This window comes from Oenanthe melanoleuca, unplaced genomic scaffold (assembly GCF_029582105.1).
Source record: "Oenanthe melanoleuca isolate GR-GAL-2019-014 unplaced genomic scaffold, OMel1.0 S310, whole genome shotgun sequence".
In the NCBI taxonomy this organism is placed as follows: domain Eukaryota; kingdom Metazoa; phylum Chordata; class Aves; order Passeriformes; family Muscicapidae; genus Oenanthe; species Oenanthe melanoleuca.
In genome coordinates, this window is record NW_026612959.1 from 1 (window position 1) to 24,992 (window position 24,992).

Below are 24,992 nucleotides of genomic sequence, written 5' to 3' on the forward strand. Positions count from 1 at the left end.
CAAAAAGTTGGACATTTCCCTTCTCATTGTCCTCGCGCTTGATGGTGGCTGCTGCTTTCTGCTCCTGAGAAGAAGCCAACAAGTTCCCAATCGTTGACTTCACATCCCCCTTGACGACTTTCTGCTGGACAGAATGGAACAGGAGGGAGTAGAGAGTCATCTTCACTGATCCTGACTTTGTCTCTTGCAGGACCATCCCCTTTTTGATGGAAGAATCTTGGCTGAGGAGACCCTGTAAGGCCTTGGCTACATCTCCACTCAAGTCCTCTTTGCCTTTGTTGGGTTCACTCTGGTCCAGCAGCTGCAATGGGCTTACTTTGATCTTGCCCTCTCTGTCCTCCTCCACCAGCGTGCTCTGTGCTTCCACATTGGTTCTGTGCAGGAGCTGCAGCATAATCCTTTGCAAGTGGCCTCCCACAATCTCCTCTTTCAGGATCTCTGGAGCTCCTGGGCTGCTGAGCTGGTACTTCACCATCTTCACACTCTCCATGTCATTAGCTTCAATGAGGATCCCATCATGCTGGATAGCCTGGCAAGTGCAGAGAGTCTCTAAAGTCTCCTTCATGGTTCTTTCCTTCAGTTCTATTTCTATGCTACCTTCAGAAGCACTGAATTTATCCAGGGGTGTGCTCTCAAAGAGCCACGTTGTGCTTTTCACATCTGCACGCGGGATCTCTTCTTGGGCCCCAGCGCTGGCCGTCACCTCTGTGTCCTTAAGGGTGTCCATGGGCTGGGTTTCAAACAACCAGGTGCAGCGTTTTACATCCCCTTTCTGGCTGTCCTCTCTCTGCACTGTGCTCATGGACGAGCTCCTCTCTGCGTCCCCGTACAGCGAGTCCACAGGATGGTTCTCAAAGAGCCAAGTGGATGTCCTCACGTCACCCCGCTGCACGTCACTGACACTCACCATCCTCACGTACTTCTTCTGGCCCACCTGCTGGGACTCAAAGAGCTGCTTGTTGGACTGAACATCTCCCTTCTGCACGTCATCCACTGTTCTGGGCACAGACAACTTTCCTCCTGAGAAGGAGTCAAGAGGCTCTGTCTCAAACCTCCAGCGGGCAGTCTGGACATCTCCTTTCTTGATGTCCTCTTGGGTGACAGCCCTAATCACAAACACCTCTTCTTCCTTCTTGATCTGGTCCAGGGGCTTGGTTTCAAACAACCACCGGGCACCTTTCATGTCACCTTTCATGATTTCTTCTTTCTGCACTGAGGTGACCTCATGGTATCCCCCCTCTTTGTCCTGGATAGCGTATAAAGGTTGGCTTTCAAAGAGCATTGTGCAGGACTTGACATTAGCTTTGCTCATGGTGTCTTTCTGGATCTTCTGGAGTTCTGTCTCATCCACTTTGTCATGGATTTGATCAAGGGAATAGGTCTCAAATACGAACCTTTTTCCTCCAACATCTCCCCCCTTGACATCCTTTTCAGGAGGTATTTCCTGGATTCCCTCAGAGCTGTCCTTCAGGGTGTCCATGGGGTAATTCTCAAAGAGCCATGTGAACTTGTGCACAGACCCAGCTTCAATTGTTCCAGCATCCTTCTGGGATTTTGGCTTGGTGGCTGTGTCCAAGGGCTTGGCTTCAAAGAACTCTTTCACTCTGGACACTTCCCCAGACTGGAACTCCACACGACTGGAGTACCGCATGGTTTTTTTCCGGTCAGCTTCGCTGGCGGTGCTGCTGCCCAAGGGCTCAGTCTCAAACAGGTGCCGGACAGTTTTGACATCCACTCCCTGTAATTCCTCCTGACTGTAGGCCTTACTGACTTGCAAATACTGTTCCTCCTGGCCTTTCAGGGAGTCCAGGGGCTGAGTCTCAAACATCCACGTGTAGGATTTCACATCGGCTTGGGGCACGCTGCCATCCTCCTCTTGCTTCTTCTCAGCCTTCTCGTACAGGGTGTGCATGGGCTGTGTCTCAAACAGCCACCTGCAGGTCTTCACATCCCCCTTCTGGGAGATCTCCCTCTTCACTGAGGGGTGCTTCTCCCCTTCTGTAGCTTGGAGATGAATGACATCCATGGGCTGCGTTTCAAAGAGCCACTTGGCTGTCCTGACATCACCAGCCACCACCTCTTGTTTTGTGATCCCCCTTATTATGTCCACCTTCTTGATGCTTTCATCAAACTGGTCCAGGGGCCTGGTTTCAAACATCCACTTGTAGTTCTTGACGTCACCGCTGATGATCTGCTCTCTGCTTACAGAGGTGACTTCGTGGAAATTGCCAAAGCTATCCTTGATGGCATACAGGGGTGTTGTCTCAAACAGGATTTGGTTGGCTTTGACGTTGCCAGCTGGAATCTTCTCCTCCTCTTCTTTGGTGGTGGGCTCAGCATCAGCCTGCTTAATGCTGTCTAAGGGGAGGGTCTCAAACAGGGTCTTGAAAGATTTCACATCCCCTTTCACTACCTCTTCCATGCTGGTGGCTGGAATTTCTTCCCCAAATGCCTTGGAGATACTGCCAAGGGGACAGGTCTCAAAGACATGTTTTCTTTGCTTCACATCTCCCTTCTCCTCTGCTGAAAGCTCTACTTTTGTCAAACGTCCCACCTCAAAATTGTCTTTCAGGGTTTCCATTGGCTGCGTTTCGAAGAGCCAGAGTGTAGACTTGACATCACCTCCAATGACTTGTTCTTTGGCTACAACACTTTCTGAAGCTTCTCCTTTCAGGGAGTCAAGAGTCTGGGTCTCGAAAAGCAATCGCTGTTTGGTGACATCTGCCCCTGTGACAAAATCTGTCGAAGCCTTGAAGTCTTGTTCTTCTACTGTGATTTCTCTGATGGCATCCAGAGGCTGAGTTTCAAATATCCACCTTGCACCACTAACATCTGGCCTCCCAATTTCTTCCAGTGAGATCCCACGGATTATCTGCACTTTGGAAGTGTCCTTGTTGATGGTATCCAGGGGCTGAGTCTCAAAGAGCCAGCGAGCCGTCCTGACCGCATTGCTCTGAATTTCTTCTCGGCAGACGGACTTGATTTCATGGATAGTCCCACTTTTGTCTCTGATGGCACAGAGGGGCTCTGTTTGGAAGAGCCTGACAGTCTTCTTAACACCACCTTTAAGCTCCTGGATTTCTGACTTGAGTTGTAGGATGCTCTTCTCCTCCACTGAGGAGCAGCGTCCTATGGCATCCAAGGACTGTGCTTCAAAGAGCTGTTTGGCCCCTTTCACGTCACCTCCCTGGACAGGCTCCTTGAGAACTGCCTCCTGCACCTCGGTTTCATCAGAATACAGTTTATTTAATGTGTCCAGTGGTTGGGTTTCAAAGAGCCACCGGGCAGTGCGAACATCCCCTCTGGCAAAGTCTGTTTCCGACACCTTGGCTGATGTTGTCAGGTTGTATCCGTTTATGGACTGGCTTTCAAACCTCAGGGAAGTGCTTTTCACATCCCCACTGGGAATGATCTCTTCTTCTGTCAGCTTCTTCGTGGCTTGATGGTCCCCAATGGAATCAAGTGCCCAGTTCTCAAAAATCCAGCGCATGGACTGAACTTCTCCCGGGAGAACTTTATCCAGGTTCACAGAGCCTTGTGCATTGGGATCCTCAGTGTTAAGCATTTCTGCCAGGTCCTCAGTCACAGCTTCTTCCAGGTTCTTCCTGAGCTCGGGGTGCATGTGCCTGTAGAGCCTCTTCAGCTCGTTCACCTGGCGCTGCTGGTAGAACTTGGAGAAGGCTTGCTTTGGAGGAGGCACAGGGAGTGCATTGAGATCCTGACCCCCTGGAGCAAGCACCTGGACAGAGCCAACGGCTGGAGGGGGAGGCAGGTCATCTTCCATTTTCTTGATGGCAACTTTAGATGATTTCTGAGCTTCTGACATCTTTGGGGAAACAGTTTTAAATGTCAGCATCACCTCTCACCCCCCATCCCCGTGGCTGTTAATGGAGTGAATGGCAAAAGGAAAAACCAACAGGGGAAATCCATGCACCCAGTAAGCTCCATACCTTTGGTTCAGTAGCACACAGCACTCCAAAACATCACATCACTGCACACGCTGCAGGCTTGGTGTTAGCCCTGGTTCCACAGCAAAGTGAGGTCTCTAATCCAGCTGAGGTGCTTAGTCTACAATTCCCAGGACTCAGTCCAGCTAGAGCACAACAGAGGTGCCCGATTTGGACTATGTGACCAAGAGAGAGTGACCACAAGAAAGATAAGGCTGACTTAGAGAAATCAGCAAAAAGTTAACTTCTCCCTCCTGCTGTCCAGTGTCCAAAACTGTTGTGTCCCCAGCTGAGGACCTGCAGAGAGTCTGGGAACAAAAGATCTGGGTGCAGGTGAAAGTCAAGGAGCTATTTGTGAAGAGGTCACAAGAAGAAAATGGGAAAAGAAACCAAAGTGTCAAACTGAGCTGATGAAGTAACATGATGAGCCTTTGGTAGCACTATGAGGTGCCCCCTCACTGCTCAGGAGGAAGGGCTTGGGGAAGGATGTTCATGTGATTAATGGTTTCTTCTGTTGCACTCAGAGGTGTGCCCCATGTCATCATTTGCACAAGAATAAATGCACATTTACACAGACTTAAATAAAGCTATTCTTACTTGCAGGCTTGTACAGTCAGGAAGCTAACTAAGGTTTGCAAACTGCTGATGATCTGTGCTGCCTGAGGAGGAAAAACAAGGCTGAGGGACCAGAGGATGGGGTAATACCTACAGCTGGGGGCCAGGAAAGTTAGACCTGTTTATACTCAGTCAGACTGAGCTCATCTCACATTCACAGCAGTGTTGGTAGAGAAGTGAACAGAGTGAGTTGTGGTTGTCCAGTCTCCCTCTGAGCCTCAATTTTTGCAATTTTCCCCCTCAGTTTGTGCATCCTGAGCACCGAACACTGAACTGAATACCTGCAACCTGCACTGCCTGTGCATTTATCCACAGGGAAGGTGGCTGAAGCCTTTAATCTTTGTCTAAAAGAGATTGTAATCCTGGTGGCTTTCCTTTCAGTAAACAGATCTGCTGACCCTTGGCATGCCTGTGCAGTTACGTCTGCAGAGTTATGCCCGGAATATTATTAGATGTTGCTCAAAGCAATGGTGCACGGTGTTATTTCACTCTGTTACACACAGATTGTTCTGGCTAAAAATAAGTTTTGAGCATTAGTGAAAGAAACCCACACTCAGAACACCAAAATCAGCATATTTTGCAGCAAGTGAAAAATACAAATCTTTCACATGAGCCAATGTACTTGGAATGCACTTTTTAAAAGAAGTGGTTTTTTGTTTTGTTTTGTTTTGTTGGTTTTTTTTTAAATCTGTGAAGAACTTCTGAATGTGGGGAAGGGCAGCCGAGCAGCTGATAGCTATATTCAGTATGTAAGTGCTCCTGGCTGCCTTGTGTGGGTATTTAGATCACACTCACAGGCCACAAATATTTGGTTAGATAACAGTGCTTATCTCAAACATTTCCTACCTTGCTTTTTTTCTGTCTGTGGGGAGAGTGAATGGAGTTGTCCTTCACAGTACTCTGGAAAAGATATGAGGAGAAATGCCATTAAACTGCACAGCAAGACACATTATCTGCATGTATATTTTTATATACTTATATGTACTAATTATATCAATTACAAAGAACTGAAAACCATGCAGGTGTGATTTTCTCTTTAGATTAATTGGCAGTTCTGTGGAGTTGAGAAAGCAGTCTTATTCCAGGTTGATCAGATATATGTTTCCTAATGTCTCAGTCAACAAACAAAACCTCAAATGTATTTTTTTAAAGATGGGGGAAAAACAAAACTAGCACTGATTTCTCTGAAGTTTGATTTAGCCTATATTTTCCCTTATACTTCAATATTTTAAAAAATGAAACTGATCTACATTTGTAATTGAATTATGAATTGTTCAATTTATTGCTTTGTAATTTTAAAAATTTTTCTTTTCTAAGCTGTAATTTTCCAAATGTAGTCTCCACTTATTATTTTCAACTGAGACTGCTTCATCTGGACCTCTCCCTGATAAAAACTCAAGAGACTGCATCTCTGAACAGGGGCCCCATGAAAGGATGAGCTTGTGGGGAAACATGAACGTGCCTGCAGGAAGGGTCCAGATATGAAATCTCATCCCATGTCACTCTTGGATCACCAGTGGAACTGGGGAAATGGGAAAAATATACTTCATAACCCTTATATCCTGTATTATCCTGTGACCTGGTGATTAGGCTGGATCAGTGGGGGATTAAATCCCTGCATCCCATACTAAGGGGGATATAAACAGAGAAGCACAGGGAGGTTGCACTGCAAAATTATGCTTGGATGTGGTGTATATATGTATATATATGTATATATATATTTTGAGTGTGTGTGTGTGTTGGAATGGGGATAGCATGGAGATATTGCTCTGTACTAATTATTTCCTCTATGGATGTATGTGAATATAAATGTGCAAATAAAGAGGAAATCTTATTATGGGTAAACTGCATAGGCTAGTGGATGTAGGGGTGTGCTGTGTGTGTGCATGTGTGAATTTAGTAAGTGTGTGATAATGCAAGTGTTTGTACACATTTATCCTGCGCTTGCAAGCAGGAAAATGGTCACTTTAGGGAAAGCCAGCGGTGGTTTCAGGTTGACAAAGGCAGGCTGGCTCTGTCCCGGGCGGTGACAGCAGGACATTGCCGGGATGCCGCGGGAGGCGCGGTCCTTACCGGCTGCGCGGGGCTGGCGGCAGCAGCAGCAGCTGTGTGCCGGAGGAACCGAGCCGACAGCTCCTTCACCGAGGGTGCACAGAGCCTCCCTCCTCCTCGCTGGGCTGTGAGGCTGGTGCTGCCTGCTGGGTCTAAAAATGACCGTGCCCGATCATCTGGAACAGGGACAGACGTGTGTGGTGAGCCACGAGCCGCAGAGGAGAGCAGGGCCAGCATCACTTTCCTGTCTCTGCCAGGTCTGTGGCTCTGCACACCGAGTGATCCCCCAAAACTTAACACTACGCTCTCCCAGTTCAGGGAAAAAACATAAATATTCCCATCTTCTTCGTGGGTGAGGTGGAGCCTGGATAAGAAGGATGTTTTGGCCCCATTCCTGCTTCCCTGGGCAAAGCCACCACCAAACATGAGTGAGTCACAGGACATGGAGAATTAAACATACCCAACTTTAGCCAATCCCTACTTTTTTTGCACCATTCTCCTATGGGTGTGCCTCACAAACAGTTATATTCACTTATCTTTGCCTCTCTCCCGGGAGCTCATCTCAGGAGAGATGAAAAGCTGAAAAGCTGAGACTTGAGGATTAGCAGTGAGCCTTTGGTAGAGCCTTCAAAGTCTTCTCTGAATTTAGAGATTTGGTATTTTGAGCTGCATCACCTCCCCACTGGAGCTTCAGTTTTCCAAGAAAGAAGCAACTCCAAAATGTAGTCAAGAGCCCAGGTGTGAGGATGGTTATCGCCACTCCCAGCACAGACATACACAATATATAGAGCTTTACACCTACAGGGTGCACCTCAGCCCTCCAGGTTAGTCAGGGCTGTAATTTCTCTGTTCCCACTGTAAAAGCACCAGAAGCTTCTCCCGTTCTCTGTGGGGCTTGCACTGCTGCATTTGGATTTAGTGAGGTATTTGCAATGCTTTTGGTTTGAACAATGGGCTCTCTCTCCACAAATCCAGCTATTGCAGAGCCAGGAAAGGGCTGATGTATTTTAATACATGCACTAGAAGCACTGCAGCCATTCCAGCATTCTTTGCCCTCAAACCTCAGCCCCCAAATCACGAGAATTAGAAAACAACAAACCTAATGACTCTTCTGCTTTGTGCTCTGCATTTTCAGTTCAGATTTTCAACTCTTTCTCTAAAATACGGAAATAAACTTACTCTGGGTTTATTTCAAATTGACAAGAAGCAGTTCCATGCACTAAAGATGTGCTTCAAATGAAATACCAGTTCCTATAGGCACAAACATACACCAAAAAGCCATGATGATAAGAGCAGAGGGACCTCAGTGGTGCTGCTGGAAGGTGCCAAACCTCAAGATTTCTGTTCTCCTTTATTCCAGCTGCTCCTGCAGGTGTTCAGGCCTTTTGATGCAGAACCAAGGCTGGATACATGGGGAAGCAGTGAGATGCAATAGAGATTTAGCTGCCCAGTTCTGCTGGAGGTCACTAGGACACCAGAGGAGGAAACAGAATATGTTTCCTTTTTTTTTATTTATTTTTTTTTTATTTTTTGCTAAATCTCTATTTAATTATGGCACCACTCTCCCTGATTTCTGCTGTCCACAGCTTAAACACTGAGTCAAAGGGAATTATCTGTCTACAGCCACTGCAGGGGCAGACCTGGTGCACCCTCAGATAGGCTGTGAGGTTGCAACCACCCTCTGGTTCCATCATTTTCCCCCACTCTGCTCAACACACCCCAAACTTTGACTAGATCACGGATTTTTGAGATGAACAGCATCCAGGAAATCATAGAATGGTTTGTTTTTGAAGGAACTTTGGAAAACATCCCAACCACCTGGGATGCCATTCTCTAAATCAAGTAGCTCTGAGCCATGTCCAATGTGGCCTTGAACACTTCCAGGAATGGGACATCCATAATTCCTTGGGCATTACCATTCTCATTACCCTCACAGTAAAGAATTTTTTTCTGATATCTAATCTCAATCTTTCCTCTTTCAGTTTGAAACTGGTCCCCTTTGCTCTAGGGACATCAGGAGGGTCCTTGCAGCATGTGCTGAACTAACTGCAGAAACCTTTGGGGAATCTGAAAAAATTCCTTTTCAAGGAATTTGAAAAATCTTTTCTGGGAATGCCTTTCTTTTGTCCTGCATTGCTGAATTACCTACTGGAAAGGCAAGAAGGAGTCCAATCAGTCTGGAAAGCAGCAAGTTTTTTCTTTACATGGTAATGAGATTTGGCTAAGTGCCCCAGTAAGAGCAATGGGGAGAACTGGGCACAGTGAGCCTTGCTAGCTTCAAGGTAGAAAGGAAACCAAGCACACATTTTCAGCCTTTCTGGCTGGGAAAGAGAACACAAGCCCTTGGCTGTCTTGAAAACCACACCTGGGAGATGGGAGCCCCTCATGGCAAGGCAGGGACCCTGCCTAGGCTGACACAAGTCCAGTTTTGGGGAGAAGTGCTTAGCAAAAGCATCCCTGTGTCCATGAACTGGGCTGGTGATGTTTAATGGTCTCCTCCCACCCCAGGCTGTGAGCATCACTGCTGGGATGATATAATTTGTACTGACCTGCAGGCCTGGATGTTCACATGCTGCACAAAGAAAAGCAACATGCCCCTCCAGCTATGAACAAATAGTGCAGCTGAAGGAAGATTTCCAGTTCAGGCAGTGGGAAATAGCACAGTGTCAGTGTTGCCCGTTCTTTCACCCCGTAGCTTGGATGGATGAAAGGCCATGGGGCTTGTTTTAATGACAGATAAAATTAGATACAAGCCTTTGGTTGAAGGCATCGCCTTATCACTGCCTTTGTTTTCTTTTCTTTTTTTTTTTTTTTTTCTTCTTCCCTTCTCATTTTTGAATATTTTTGTTAGCAGTGCACAGGCTGTGCACAGCCCTGTGTTTGCTTATCACTTCTCACAAAGCCTCCTGCCTCGGGGAAGGGCTGCTCCAACCCTCAGTGCTCACACAAAATCTGGTCTCTGCCTGACAAAACAGGCTGCTGCCTCCCTCCAAATCCCTAATTATAGCTAAGAGCTGAGGAACTCCAGCTTGTTCTGCTGAGGAGAAGGCTGAGCTGTGGCATGTGAGGGGATAGTGACATCTGAGCAGCTCAGGGACATCTCAGGATCCCCTGAGAGGAGAGTGGAGCTCCCGGCTGGAGATGCTGAAGTGCAGTGTCCTGGTTTGAATGACAGATATCTACCAATATAGGCAGAAGATTCTCTTTGAAAAGGAGAATGTAAACCCCCTCCCTCCAAATTATTATAATTTTGAAATTAAGTGGCTCTCAGGCAAAGATATGGGAATTAGGAATAACAGTTCTTTACTAGGAAAATTAAAATAGAAATGCAGTATTACAAAAAATAATCCCAAAACACTGCCAGAGTCAGAATCCAAGCTGACACCCTGACTGGAGCATCTCCCAGTAGGATGATGTAATTTTATCAGTCATGCACTGGGACTCAATGGCCCATCAGCAGATGATATGTTCCTGGAGAGAGGTTAGGCCTTGGAAAAGATAAAGATGATTGCCCCAGCTGGTTTAAAGATGGCCCATGAGCAGATAATATGTGCCAGGAGATCAGGGTCACTGCCCCACCCGGCTGCAACAGCTGGTGACAGAATCCACATTTCTGGCCACATCCTCTATTACTACCCAAGACACACAGCTAAAAGCTGTTATTCACACCAGGCTTAGGGCGATATTTGCTGTGTATGAGGTGCAAGCCCAGTCTGAAACCCGTGCCCCAAATTTCTGCCTCTCTGAGCAAAAGGCTCCTCTGGCACTCAGCATCCCTGCAGCGCTGAGTGCCGCGTCCCGCGCCTCGCTGATTGACTGTGCGACTGTTAAACACGACACTGCAGGCATCAAACATCCCCTGTGAGCTAAAATAGCAGGAAAAGATCTCCCCAAACCCCCTCCTGCCGTCCCACCCAGCGGCTGGCACCATGTCCAAATGAAGGACACAGGGAATGCTCCTCCCTGCTGCTCGCCGGCAAAATGTCCTTCGTGCCAGCGTCTGGCGCCGGATGAATCTGCACATTTTGTGCGAGGGGTTGCAATGTTTGGACTGCCCAGAAGGAGCAGCTGTCGGGCTCTTTGAGCTCTTCCCATGCCCCACGTATTTGCGGGTCGGGCTTGGTTTACAGCCTCTCTGTCCCCTAAGTCACAGCCCAGGCAGGCAGGGAGGGCTTGCAACAGGGGAAAATAATTCCTTGTATTCGTTTGTGCTCACTGATCTTTCTAAACACAGGGGGAGAAGGCAAAGCAACGAAGGGAAAAGACTCTTAAATACTCATCTAAAAGTTCACTCACTTCCTCTCCAATTATTGCCCATAAATCACTCAACTGCTCTGTCTCCTGCTGGAGATAATATTGCAGGTCTCTTGAACCAGAATCATCTTACACCTGGCAGCCAGCTCCTGACAGGTGGAAAACAAATCATCAACAAAACCTCTGCCCCCTCCCTCCCCTGAGAAAACCCCATCTCACCAGCAACAGGGCAGCTCTGTCTCACTCTACTTTCTATTTAAACCACTTTATCCTATGAACAAACAATTCTACCCACCTGTCGGTGTCCACCACCTCTGCTGCTGGCACTCCTTCACAGCCAGGCTCCCACCACCAACCCCAGTGAGCTGCCGACTGCCTGAGTCACCTATTAAAAAAGGAAGCTGCAAGCTCAGCAGCAGTCTCCCGGGTCGCCTGGCCAACCACATGTCATCAGCTGTGCTCCCAAAATCAGCCGCCCTGAGCAAACACAGCTGCTAAGCCAAGCCCTTTGTGTCGCCCCACGGCGCCCGGGAGCTGCGGGTTGTGTAACGGGGCTGGGCTGGGATGGGATGGGATGGGATGGGATGGGATGGGATGGGATGGGATGGGATGGGGGCTTGCAGGAGCCAGAGGAGAAGTGATGGTCCTGTGGGCAAGTTCTGCCAGAGTCCTGTGCCTTTCCATTGCTTACTGATGGAGCAGTGATGCAGAGAGCATCTCCTGAATCCAGCATTCCCCATCCCCTGCTCAGTGTCTCCTTGATTTCACTGCTCTGCAGGAAATTTTGGGTTTGCCATGTTGGCCTGACCTGTGCCATGGAGCACAGATGTGCTGTGGTCTCATGCCTTGGCTATGCCACAGCTCCAGTACCACAATATATTTGGTGCATCCCATGGTGCAGGACCCAAACTCAAATCTCAGAGGTCAGTAGGAGCAGAGACATTCCTGTCCTGGAGCTCCTTAGCACTGGGGGAGTCAGGGCAGGAAAACAAGTGATTTCTTCTGATTGTGAAAGTAACTCTCTATTCCAAGGGGATGGAGGTGAAATGACAAGGAAATGCTGCTTTGTGGCTCTCTGACTGGTTGTTTTTGGGAATTCGGGGATCCCCTAAGACCAGCCAAGGGTTACCCCCATCAGACAGTCACTACCAGCTCAGCTTCCTGACCCAGGAGTGTGTAACACCCCTGTGTGATTGGACATGTCCCCAGTCCATGCTGTTCACCCCAGTGAAACCATCAGCATCTCACTGACCTGTCCCAAAGCTGGAAGCACATCCCTGCAGATGGGAATCTCATTTCTAAGTGTCCTTGGATGTGGCAGCTGCATGTGCAGAATCACATCTGTCCCAGTTTTTCTCCCCAGAGAATCAGTTCCCTGACAAAAGTGACTCCTAAATACCAGCACAGCTCCACGCCTGGGCTGGGGGAATTTGCATGGATGGGTGAGCACCCACAAAAGCTGCCTGGGAAACCAGTGCTGCTGCTTAATCCAGGAGCCAGGCAGCCCATTGGGGGTGCTCAGTCAGTGGGGAAAGGTTTGAATCTCTGCCCTAACCCCCCTGCCAGCAGCCCTGGTCCACAGGGAAGCTCTGCCAGAGGGGACACAGTCTGAGGGAGGTGTGGGAAGCAGGGCAGGTCCCTGCTGCCCCAGTTTGGAGGCTGCTGAAAAGGTGAGTGGTTCTGGGGTGCTTCAGTGGTGGGTGGGCAGGGAAGGGTAATCCTGGGACAGCAAGGATTTGGGCAGGAGAGAATCTCTATCAGTTCCTCATTGCCCTCATGACCCACTCATGAGGCTTTAGAGAGAGTTAAAATACCATCTGTTTTTTTGGAAGGAAGGGGAAAAAACAGTGGGACAGAGATGCAGCAGGGAGCATCGATGGGATTTTAGAATCTAGCAAAGGCTGAGGAGCAGTCATGCTCTAAAACACTCTGCTCACCCCCACGGGTGCTCCCTCCTGATGCCCGGATCACACTTTGTTCTCTTTTCAAACCACAGTACTTTCTCTCATTTTCAGCCCTACAAAGGACTGTGAGCGTTTGAAATTCAAGCTTTTTCTTTCTGCACTGGGTTGGCCCATTATGTGCCAGAGTGGCAATTGTAAACATGTTCTTTCTACATAGAATTCATGTGTTTTTTTTACTGGCTTGGTCCAAGAGAACCTGTTATAACTATATGGGCTAGGAATCAACCTTTAAAAGTAAGTACTGAGATTTTCTCATGCTCACCTACCAACTCAGATATAAGAACAGCACTGATTGCAGTTGGATGATTAATGAAAATCATACAAATTAACAAGGCTTTTCTTTTTTTGATTCCAAACTTTCATGAATATACCTTGTCTTTTCAAATAAATTTGTCCAGCATCTCATACAATAGATCCCTGATTTGGAGGTGGAGAGCCCTGCTGCTGTAGAACATAAATGTAAAGACTAACACATATCAAATAAATAGAAGTCATTCCCTTTTGAAACAGTTTAAGAGAGATTTTGCCCTGTTTGCAAGGCATTTCCTGCAATGATTAGACAGGCTCTGGTACAGAGAATTAATAGGTGATTTCTGGGGTGGGAAATGGGCTGAAAAGAAAAGCACTAGAAACAGAGGAAGGTGGTAGACAAAGAAGTAAAATAAAATAATGTAACTAAAGACCAGCTGTGCTGAAGAGGAAATAAGATTCAAATGACCATTTCATCCATTAGGATTTTTCTACTAACTATAGTAAAATAATTAACGTTTTTGCACATGTATAAAGTTACATTTGCAAATCTGAGAGGGTGGGAGGCAGTGAAAGAAAAAAAAAAAGTGTCTTGTTTCCTGCCCTTGATTTTCAAAATCAGATCTCTTTGCAGCTTCCAGAACCTCCAAAGTGAAGGTTCCTGATCTTTGGTCACTTCTGCAAATGTTTTGGGTTCTTCAGAATCAGCTGGAATGTCCTTTGCAGGAGCAGCATCAGGACCCCCCAGGTAATTTAAAGAGCTTCTGAGAAGAGTTGGGAAAATTTAGCCTCAGGCAGAGCTGAGTATCTGCCCCAAGGCAGCTCGGGGCTATTTCTGGGCTTTGCAAAAATCCAGGAATGTGGAGGACTCTATTCTGGGCACCAAAAAAATGCCAAGAAGCTCTGCTGAGAGACAGCTGCGAGTGGCACTGCTGTCTGGGGACATGGCCTTCCCGCGTGGGCCAACTGCTGCGGGCTTGTCTTTCCCTGGGGAGGGTTCCAGCATCACCCATTACACTATCATCCCTCACCCCATCACCCCATTACACTATCATCCCTCACCCCATCACCCCATTACACTATCATCCATCACCCCAAGCCCCCATTACCCCATTACCCTATCATCCCTCACCCAATCACTCCATTACCCCATCACCCCATCACCCTATTACCCCATTACCCCATCATCCTGTTACTCCATTACCCTATCACCCATCATCCATTACTCCATCACCCCATCACCCCCTCACCCCATTACCCTATCACCCCCTCACCCCATCATCCCTTCACCCCATCACCTATCATCTCATTACTCCATCACCCATTACCCCATTACCCCACTACCCCATTACCCCATTACTCCATTACCTCATCACCCCATCACCCCATTATCCCATCACCCCACCACCCTATCATTCCTTCACCCCATTACCCCATCACCTCATTACCCTAACACCCCATTACCACATATCCCATTACCCCATCACCCAATTACCCTCTTACCCTGTTACCCCATCACCCCATTACCCCCTCACCCCCTCACCCCCTCACCCCATCACCCATCACCCCATCACCCCATCACCCCCTCACCCCCTCACCCCATCACCCATCATCCCATCACCCATCACCCCATCATCCCATCACCCCATCACCCATCACCCCATCACCCCCTCACCCCCTCACCCCCTCACCCTTCACCCCCTCACCCCATCACCCTTACCCCCTCACCCCCTCACCCCCTCACCCCCTCACCCCACGGTTTGGGTACCGAGGGCCTGCAGGAGGAGGTGGGTGCAGCCCCGACTGTGCCCTAGGCTTTGCCTCATTCTCTGTCCCCCTCTGCCGAGTTACTAAAGGGTTAATAAAGGCCGAGTGGGTGTTAGTGACTGTCCCCAGCTGTGTGTCACTGGGGGTGTCCAGCACTGCCCTGACACATGGTTCTCGTACCCTCCAGGGCCCTTTATCTGCTATTCACAGCGGGGTTTTCACTGCAATGGTGATAAACACCCCTGCTTGACATCCCTTCCCCTGTTTCTCTGTCTCCCCTGTGCCACCATCAGCACCACTTTTACCCCTAACCCCTCTCCCAGCATCTTTCCCTGCTGCAGTGCAGCATCCCAGCCCTCTCAGCCTGGAGCTGAGGGTGACCATTCATGACAGCAGCTTCCATCCCTCTAAAACCCCAGCAGCACCCAGCTCCCCACTGGAACAGCCCCAGCCTGGGACAGGGCTCCTTGGCATGCCCCAAATACCAAACCTTTTAAGGGAAGCCCTGTGCCACCCCTCTGCAGAGATACCTTGGGAATGTGTGTGCAGGCAGAGCCCGGAGAGCATCCCCAGCCTCCCACCCTGCTGGGATGCAGGGCCCAGCTGGGATCAGGGAATCAGCCCAGCATTTCTCTGCCTGCCACAGTGCTTACTGGGGGCATTGCAGGGATGCCACACGTCCTGAGGAGCTGCAAGGCCCTGCCTTGCCTTTCTATTCTTGTCCTGGTGTTTCCATGCTGCTCTCGGCTCTTTATCACCGGCAGCCAAGAAACCTTGATACTGTTTTGGACGAAGAGTCACACCCCAAACTGAATTAGCAATATCCTTTAAAGAGAAAACCCCAAACCTATTTGTAGCTACTGAGATTCCTGGAAATTTCCATTTGTTTCTGAGTAAAGTAAATTGCCAGTGAGAATATGGGAGAGGAGAGAAATGGTTGGATTGAAAGTGTAAGGTACAGTAGTGCAAGGAAAGATCCCTACTACTCTGTTCAGACCCAGCTCTGGGACTTTCACCAGTGCTAAAGAGGGATTTTCTCCCTCTTTCTCCCTCCTTGCCTGGTTTCCTCCCAAAAGGAAGCTTTTGTATGCTGTAGAATGAACTGAGTCTATTCAAGGACTGAAAACAGCCTTTGCAAGATGTTCCTAGAAATGTCCACCCATGCTGAACCCCTGAATTGCCACTAGTGAATCATCTACCACCTGACTTGAACAAGAGCATGGATTTTTATATTTTGCCTCTTCTCACAAAGTGACATCTGTACCTGAGACATAGGGAAAGGAAGACAACTCCATCTTTCTTTCCCTAAATCTCTGTTTTCTAACAAAAATCTGAAGCTACCTTTTATTTTTTAGATGCAAAGATTTGAATGAAAACTGGAGACCTGGAGGGAACTGGGGAAAGCTACAGAGTTTCTGTCTTTCTCACAGCCATCAGCTGGATGTGAAACTCAGAAGGAAAGATTGGCCATCAATGAAGGCATGAACTGAAAAAAATACTGCTCCCACAGTGACTGAGGGGCACCCCCAGGGCTGGACATGAAGTCCTGGCTCTCCTGGTGACCACGAGGCAGCCCTAAGAGCCAAAAGGCAAATGGATAATCAGGTGTGAGACACACACATGAACACACAGGGCACATCTCTGCTCCATCTCAGAGTGACACAGATTTTTTGAGTGTCCTTCCACACATGTGAGCACAATCAGGGAGTGGGGTATGGCCATATTAATGCTGCTGACCCCACAGGCTCCTGAAGCTCTTTGTTTGGCTCAGGGTCACAAACACATTTTTCAACTCTGTGGAGGCAGGGATTGAAGAGAAAGGGAAAGAAATTCCCTCCTTAACCAATTCTTCCTTGCCTTCTGTTCCCTAGGGATGTGAGGTGAAGCAAAGCTCATTTCCTTCTGAGCAGTTCACGTTTTGTCCTGCCCCTGCCAGTCCTGAACAGGATTTGGGTCTGGAAGGTGTCCCCTCCACCCCCAGCATCCCCCTGTCTCAACTGGATCCCATACAGATTCTTTCCCCTATTTATGCTGAAAGGGATCAGAGTCATAAATAACAGTATTTTTTGAGGGGGAGAGAGTAGACAGTCAGATCTGTCCCCATGAATTTAACCTTCAAAGCTGGGATTTTCAGTATTTTAGGACAGAAGAAAAGCACAGAGTTACAATGCTCTGTTTCTCTATAGAACACACCCAGATGCCCTAAACCATGGTCCTGAATCAAACCAAAGCCACCATACCTGGAACACACCTGCAGCACAGAGCAGGATTTAGCAAGCTCTGGGCCAGCAGAATAAAATCCATGGCTTTCTATGAGCTGCAACTCTGCTTTTACAGTGTGAAACACTAAGCATCCTCCTTTGCTCTGCATTTTTAGGACCAATCTGAGGTTCATATTCATGCAACACTTCACTCCATTCTAATCTACCCCAGAATTACTTACAGGGAGGTCTCTGCAGTCCCAACAGGTGAGTCACGTCTCAGACAGCCCCAGTGGAAAATCTGTGCAAAACCCAGGCCAGGCAGCCCTTTGTGTATCCCAAAAGGAGCCCTGCTCCACACCCCACACCCTCAGTCCTGTTCACTGCCTCCCAGTGGTCTCTGGCAGCTGGTTTTATCTCAGACTGCTGGGCTATGTTGAGAGGATGAACCACTTGGTCTATTTTTAGGGAACAGTGAAATTGCTCTTCCACCAGGCTGAGTCAATCATGAGTCCCAGCAATCCTGCACAGGGGCTAGGAAAGGCCGGGGCCCTGGCTTATTTTCAGAATTTATTCATTCAAAATACCCCTGGTGTAACCTAGCATGGGACAGTGGTGCAGTGGGGAAGAGGCATTTCCCTGACTCACTGTCATGTCCTCAGGCTGTGATCCTCACTGCCAGCCCCCTCTGTCACCTCTGGCCACAGAAAAATTTTAAGAGAGAAGCTGGGAAGGTGAGAGGTATTACCTAATTTTACTGGTTCCCTATTTCCTTGTCAGTTCCAGAATTTTAGAAGCAAGAATAAAAAAAAAAAAATACTTTGGGAATGTGACTAAAGAAAGACAACCACTCTATCTGCTTTATGGTAAGCTGGGAATTGCTCCAATCATTGCAGCAGTGTGGTGCCACAGGTAGCTGCTCTGGAAAGTGTTTGGAGAGGGATGATAATAAACATTCAAACCTGGAGGACTCTCCATGGCCTCAAAGTTCAGCTGGGCAAAGGGTACTATTCTTAGGATGTTAATGGTGTAATATAAAACTCTGTGCCAGAGCTGGTGATCTTGCCTGGCCAAGCTAATTTGCAAATACAAACACAACCAAAGGCTCTGGGGGTGGTTTTCAGAGTCCCAGCAGGCTGGGATACCAATTTGACTGATGTAGCCAGTAACATTGACCCAGGCCCAGCTGTTCTCTCTCTGGTTTGCTTTTCTGACACCTTTAGAGAGTGTGTATCTGGGAGCATCACCCTGTGGCAGTGGAAGTTGTGGCTTGGCTGTGCCAGTACCAGAAGACCCCATCACCTCAGATAAAACACTCCATGCTCTTTGTTGCAAAAGGCCAAGCACCTGATGCAGATTTTCCTCTTTCACAGAATCCAGAGTTTGGGTTGGAAGGGACATTAAAAATCATCCAGTTCCCAACCTCTGCCATGGACAGGGACACCTTCCACTAGACCAGGTTCTCAAGGTCCCATCCAATCTGGCCATGAGCACTTCCAGGGTTGGGGCATCTACAAATTCTCTGGGCATTTCAATGCCTTACTACCTTCTGAGCAAAGGGTTTTTCCCCCAACATCTATTCTAAATCTCTCCTCTTTAAGTTTTAAATAATTCCCCCTTGTCCTCTCACTATGTGCCCAGGTAAAATGCTCCTTTCCCTCATTTTGTAAGACCCCTTTAAGGAGTGAGATGTTTAAGTTTTTTTCATGCATTTCTCCTGAATAGTTTAGCAGGACTTCTACAGGGGTGTTTGGAGGGGCTGCTGCCCTCTCTCTCCCCTGTGGGTCTGCAGGTATCAGAAGATGCTGCACATCACCCAGGCTGCAGTGCAGCATGAGCTGTGCTTTCCTTGCCAGCATCACATCCCATCTCAACATGTCCAGCTGCAGATGAACATCTGTTTTCACTGAGGCTCCTGGAAGGGCCCAGCTCCTCTCTACCATAGCCCAGTTTCTTTAATCATCCTGCAGGGCTATGAGCTGCTGTTCCCCTGCTGTCTGTGTTAAGCCTGGTGCCTCTGGAGATCATCACCCCTCCTTCTGATGTGGTCTCTGTGTTCTTTGTTGCTTCATTCCAAAAATGAAGATCAGACAAAGAGCTGTCAGGAGGGTGACAGGCAGGTATTACCCAGCCAGGTGTTGGGGCAGAGGGCTGGGGGTGGCAGGGCTGTCAGCAAACACACACCCACTCAGGTAGCACCAAGTGGGTGGCAGTGGTGTCTGCAAACACAGCAGCACAAGGGGAACTGAGATATTTATGTGGGGATGGAGGGACATAAATGCAGGAGGTGAAGGGCAGGGCAGATCAGCTCAGCCAGCAGCTGGCAGTGGGTGTCTGTGTGCCATTCCTGCCTGAGCCTGGCAGGAGCACACAGGGTGTGTGTGTATATTTGTGTGGAGCTCTGTTTTCATCTGCAGCATCTCTGTGATCTGTCTGCACACCCAGCTGCTGTTCACACTCCTGCTGCCTCTCTCCATCCCCAGGTGAAGGAGCTGCTCTGCTCTGGGCTGTGACTTCCAGCGTGTCCCCATCAGTGCCCCTGCAAACTGCTCCTGTAGCTCTGAGAGATCCCACTGCCTGACAGCTCTGCAAGCCCCTGGGGAAATTTGTCCTCCTGTCTGAAAGACAGCAACTAATTAGAAGGGCAGGAAATGAGAAAAAATAAATCACTGGGATTTTCTGAGAGGCACTGAGTGTGTGAGGGGAGGGATCAGCAGCCCCAGGATCTGGAGCAGAGGGCAGCCCTGAGCCCTTGGCTGGGATGGGGTGGCTCCTGCTGGAAGCCCAGTGAAGAGGGAAAGGCTCTTTAGGTTAGGTTGAGTGAAAGCAGAGACTGGGGCTGGCAGGAAAAGCCGATTAGGAGGGACAAACTTGTCTGCTTTGATTGTTGGCAGATCAGCAGAGGCTGATCCCTCCCCTGCCCTCCAAGAGTCCCTGGGAACTACTGTGTAGTTCCAAAAAATGCCTGTGATCCCAGCTTCCCTGAGCCGTCAGAGGGGCTGGGAGAGGTGAAAGGGAAGGGTGGCATGTCCTGCTGCCGCTTCTTTCTGTGATGTGAGGTGCTGGAGTCGGGGGACAAGATGGATCTTGTGCTTGAACACCCCAAGTTTGCCTCCTGCCGAGCTGCAGAGGCACAAAGCAGTGAGAGCTGGGCAGATTGGCCACTTACAGCAATCCTGACATTGAGCTCCTGCTTGTCATGCCCATGAAAAGCAGCTGCTGAAAGGGAAATGAGCTTTTAAGGATTATTTTGATTGCGGGAGACTCTATCACGGAGGTACCGGAGCTTCCTTGAGCTCGGAGCCGTCTCTGGCATGAGCACAGCCTTTTATCTCAAATCAGCATTTCCCCCCTCGCCTTTCAGACTTTTCCAGCTCGCTGGCGATGTTCTGCCCAGCCCGTCTGCTGAGCAGCATGATGCAGACGGCGGAATGATGCTGCAGAGCCCCGGGTCACCTCTCCCTCCCTGGGGCTGGGTCACAGCGTCCGGAGCATCCCTGCCAGCCCGATTTTGGGATGGGAACGTGGCGGTTCCCTTGTCGCTAGATGGCACCGCACCCCCTCGCAGCAGAGTGAGGGAAGAAGCCTTTCCTGACAAGCAAACCCTTGGACCAAACCTGAGTCTCCCTGAGTGCAGGATGGGGGAATTCCACCCTTTCCTACCCTCTCCTTCGCCTCCTCCCCTTGCTTTGAAAATTTCCCTTGTGTAGAGGTCGAAATAAACAGAATAGGATAGGATAGGATAGGATAGGATAGGATAGGATAGGATAGGATAGGATAGGATAGGATAGGATAGGATAGGATAGGATAGGATAGGATAGGATAGGATAGGATAGGATAGGATGAATAGAATAGAATAGAATAGAATAGAATAGAATAGAATAGAATAGAATAGAATAGAATAGAATAGAATAGAATAGAATAGAATAGAATAGAATAGAATAGAATAGAATAGAATAGAATAGGGGAGGAGGGGTTTGCAGGTGGGTTTGAGGCTGCCTGGATGCTCTGTAATTTGCAGTCACTTCAGGCTCCTGTTTCATCTTTGCTCTGCACTGAGGGAACATCCCCGAGTGCCCTTCAGCTGGAAGCCCTGGATAATAGAGCAAAGCTGCACAAACCTGTGTGCATGTCCCACTTGTCTCTCCTTGGCCACTATTCCCTCTCTCTGATTGCCAAAATTCATCTAGAAGTTGTTGATTTTTAAATCCAGAGTACTCAGAACTCTCTACCTGCAATAAATTAGCTGGTGCCTTCTCCTTTTGAATATTAAAGGACTCAAGCTTTCAACTATTTCCCTTTGGGAAAAAATGGTTCCTTGATTTGCTGTTTTCCCTCCTAGGAAGAATTTTGCTCTGCTGTGTAAGTCTTCCAGTGCTCAGTTTAATCTCATTACTGCAGATTACAGCCACTTGGACCCCTTTAATTACTGACTTGGTGACGTCTCAGGTGGCAGCTTCCTCCAGATCATCTGATATTGCCAGTGTGACCTGGGGCACAGCCCAGCTGGCCTGGCTGCCTGGGAATGTGCATTTATAGGGGGTGTAACAGCTGTCCCCTTTGAGCAATGCCCAGACCTGCAGCACTGTCTCAGGTGTGACTGTGCTGTGCCTGGAAAGAGATGCAGCTGCTGGTGCTTTGATTTTTGTGCAGTTATTCAATTCCAAACTGATGTGTTTGCTGACAAACCCCACTCCAGCCAGCAGAGCTGTCTTGAACACTGCCAAGGTGTTTCCCTCCATATCAGACATCCCAGCCCCTGAGAGCTGTGGTCATTGTGTGGCTTCAAACCACTGGACACTGCTTTCCCCACCCCAAGCCTGGGATGTGCCCTGCTCATCCCTCAGGAGGGGCATTGGGGCTGTCCATAGAAGGGCTCCCCTGGAAGATCTGCCCTGCTCACTGCTGGGGCTCGTGCAGCACCAAAAATCTCTCTCACTCCATGGGAATGACAGAACACAGCACAGGTACAGCCTTGGGTGAGTCTGCTCCCTGAGAGATTTGGGACAGCTGGTTCCTGGACTTTTTTAGGAAGCATTACAATTCCTGTCTCTGAGCAAATCCAGCACCTACCTCAGCAGGAGCTGTTGCATTCCCAGCTCCCTGGATGGAATTGCCTCCCCAGAAGGACCTCACACAAAGCCCTTCCAATGAAGCACGACCTCATGGAGCCATGGCTATTACAAGACCTTTGAGTCAGGGGCTGGGGAGTGGTGTAAGGCTCTAAGATAGGCCATGATTCACTCCTGGCCAGCCAGAGGAAAAGATGTTCCTGGCACTGGAAAAGGCAGACAAAGCTGTGACAGCGTTGAGCTAGATAGTGTGGTGACATCATGTGCTCTGATACTAAAAAAAAATATCCCAGCAATGCTGTGGAAACCTCAGCTCCATCATTTGTGTGCTCATATAAGAGACTTCTTTTCCCATGCAAGTTGGGTAATTAAATACAGGGTCTCAAATCCAGGCAGCATGAGATCCTTTTTTTCCCTCTTGTGTGAAAGGCAAGAAAGAAATGGAAAGAAAAAGGAACAAATCCTAAATACATAGTTTAAGGAGAGCCTGGATTCCTGATTCAGGGCCAAAAATTGTGTGCTGGTCCAGTGGTCTCTAATCCAGTCATTATGGGATTTTTTGTAGACCTGTTTTCTTTCTGCCCTAAGTCAAACAGCGAAGTTTGGCAAAATTCGACCCTTTCCCATGCAAAGCTTGGATTTCTCACTCTTGACAGATGTCTCTTGCCTTGAAATATCCCTGACCTGCTTTAGTCCTGATGATATCATAACATTAGGGATCACTTACATGTCCTGTTTTAAGCCAAGGATGACTCTCTGATCCACCAGGGCTGCCAAATTCAAACAAGCCCAGCCAAGGCTCCTTAGTTAGGTACAAAGGAACCTCATCCCTCTTCCTCTCCTCAAGGCTGAGGTGCAGGGAGATATTACTCATCCCAAACTAAACATGGATGTATTTCTGCCTTGGTATTTAACAGCAGCTATTTTTAAGTGCTGGGATAAGCACAGGGAGAGCCAGCATGGCTCTGTGGACTCATCACTGGCCCAGATCCCGGCTGTGCTGGGATTTGCCAGCTCTGTGTAGTGGGATGGTCAGGACTGCAATCAGGGGCTTGTCTGCTCTCTGTGCTCCCCATCCTTGGCCACATTCCTGAATGTCCAGTGCAGTCCACATGGCCCCAGCCAGCATTGCCTGCTCAGTGTCTGCTGTGGGGCTCCGTGGGAAATCCAGCTCTGTGTAAGGACCAGACCCTTCCCAGCTGCATCTCTAGAGGTGGAAACAGGGTAGCAATGATGTCTGGAAACCAAAATAAATCCAACTCACAGCTTCTGCCCGTGGCTGAGTCATCAGCTGTATCTGGCACTGAGGAGATGATCCTGTCCTGGGACTGCTTCCCTTCCTGCGTGGGAACAACAGCAGGGAGCAGGTAAATACCCACAAATAGAGGAGAGGGACTGCACAAAGGCCTGGTGTGGGGAAAGTGATGGCACCAGAGGCTTTCCAGAGCCAAATGTGGCTTTTTTTTTTTTTTTTTTTAATCTGCAGGACCCAGCCTTGGCTTTGCTCTGCTCTCTCCAAGGGCTGTCCTTCACAGATTTTGGATGTTGTGCCTCATTTCCTGAGCTAAGTGGCATTTTCCCTGCCTGTCTTTGATTTTGAGGCCATCTTTCAGAGACAGGATTATCCATCCCTTTCCTTTACCAACTCCCATAAGGATTTTTGTGTCTCAAACCTGGTGGAGACTGGTGCTGCCCTTTGCTGCACTCCCAGTGAAGGACCAGTCCCTCATGTGGGGGGTTATACACCAAAGGGATGAATGTAATCATTTCTGATAGGATCTCATCCATAATTAATATTCCAGATGATATCAGCATGGCTGATATAATTTCTCATGCTTCCTTGTGCAGGTCTCTCTCTAGGCTGCCCATTCCTACCAACTCCTTCCCTCCAAGGAGAGGATCATCATGAGGAGCAGTTTGTTGAACATCTGCCATTAAATCACCCAGAGCTGGATGGCCCTGGACATAAACACCCACAGGGAAACCTGTCCCCTGTGCCTAGGTGGGTAATGAATCACCACCATGAAGCCCAGGAATTTATGAGGATAAAATGTATTTCCAGGGCTTTTTGAAGAGGAGAACCTACTGACCTTCCCCGTGGTGGTGGCAGGGCTCCATCGTGCCTTCCTCGGGATGCTCTGCAGAGGGGAAAGCAGGGCTGGGTCTCTGTGGGGTTTGCTGTCCATGCTCAGGGGCTGGATTGTTGTCAGGATGCTGGTGTGATCATCCTCCCTCCTCCTCAGAGGAGAAGGTGCCTCCAGGGGAGCACAGTGTGAGCTCCTACAGCTTGGGGTGAAATTCCTGGCTGGAGCACCAATCTTAGGGATGGGAACACCCTCCTTGGGCTTGCTGGAGCACATATCACAGGGATGGCTTGGAGGTAAGGCACAGCTTTTCCCCACTGGAATGACATTGTTCTGTGATGGATACCTTGCATCCATGAGCTAAAAAAAACCAAACAAACATAAAACCAAACCAAAAACATTGAAATAGGTTCTTATATAATTTCAATAATAAATCATGTGAAATTTTTATTTCCTGCTCTTCTACTTCAAGCATCACATCTTTGATTTTCCAGCTTTGTGGAATGAAAGATCCCACCACTTTCTATGTTCTCTGAAATAAATGTTGAGGACACAATAGCTTGTTTTTGAAGTGTTGAAGTTTCTGTCTTGCCTGTTTCCACTGGACCCTCTTGACTTGTCCATGAACATGCAAGAAAACCTTGGAGTAGAAAAAAATATGGCCAGTGGTTTTGTCCTCTCTTGGATCATTGCTTTATTCCCATCTCCATCCTCCCAGTCTAAGAAAATGTTGAGTAACAGCCAGAAAAAAAAGCCCTTTCTATCATTTATAAGAAATCTCCAGTTT

General features: G+C 48.5%; 1 protein-coding gene across 1 annotated transcript; it reads right to left on the bottom strand.

Moving 5' to 3' along the window:
• Positions 1 to 4: 4 nt before the first annotated feature.
• LOC130266875 (xin actin-binding repeat-containing protein 1-like) lies at positions 5 to 24,691 on the bottom strand (the record flags this gene model as incomplete). Its single annotated transcript, XM_056516151.1, has 5 exons — positions 24,212 to 24,691; positions 23,386 to 23,461; positions 6,636 to 6,790; positions 5,409 to 5,462; positions 5 to 3,826 (listed from the first exon to the last, which is right to left on the bottom strand). Coding segments are annotated over exons 1-5 (4,458 nt in total), but the record flags the coding sequence as incomplete, so codon positions are not given.
• Positions 24,692 to 24,992: the final 301 nt, after the last annotated feature.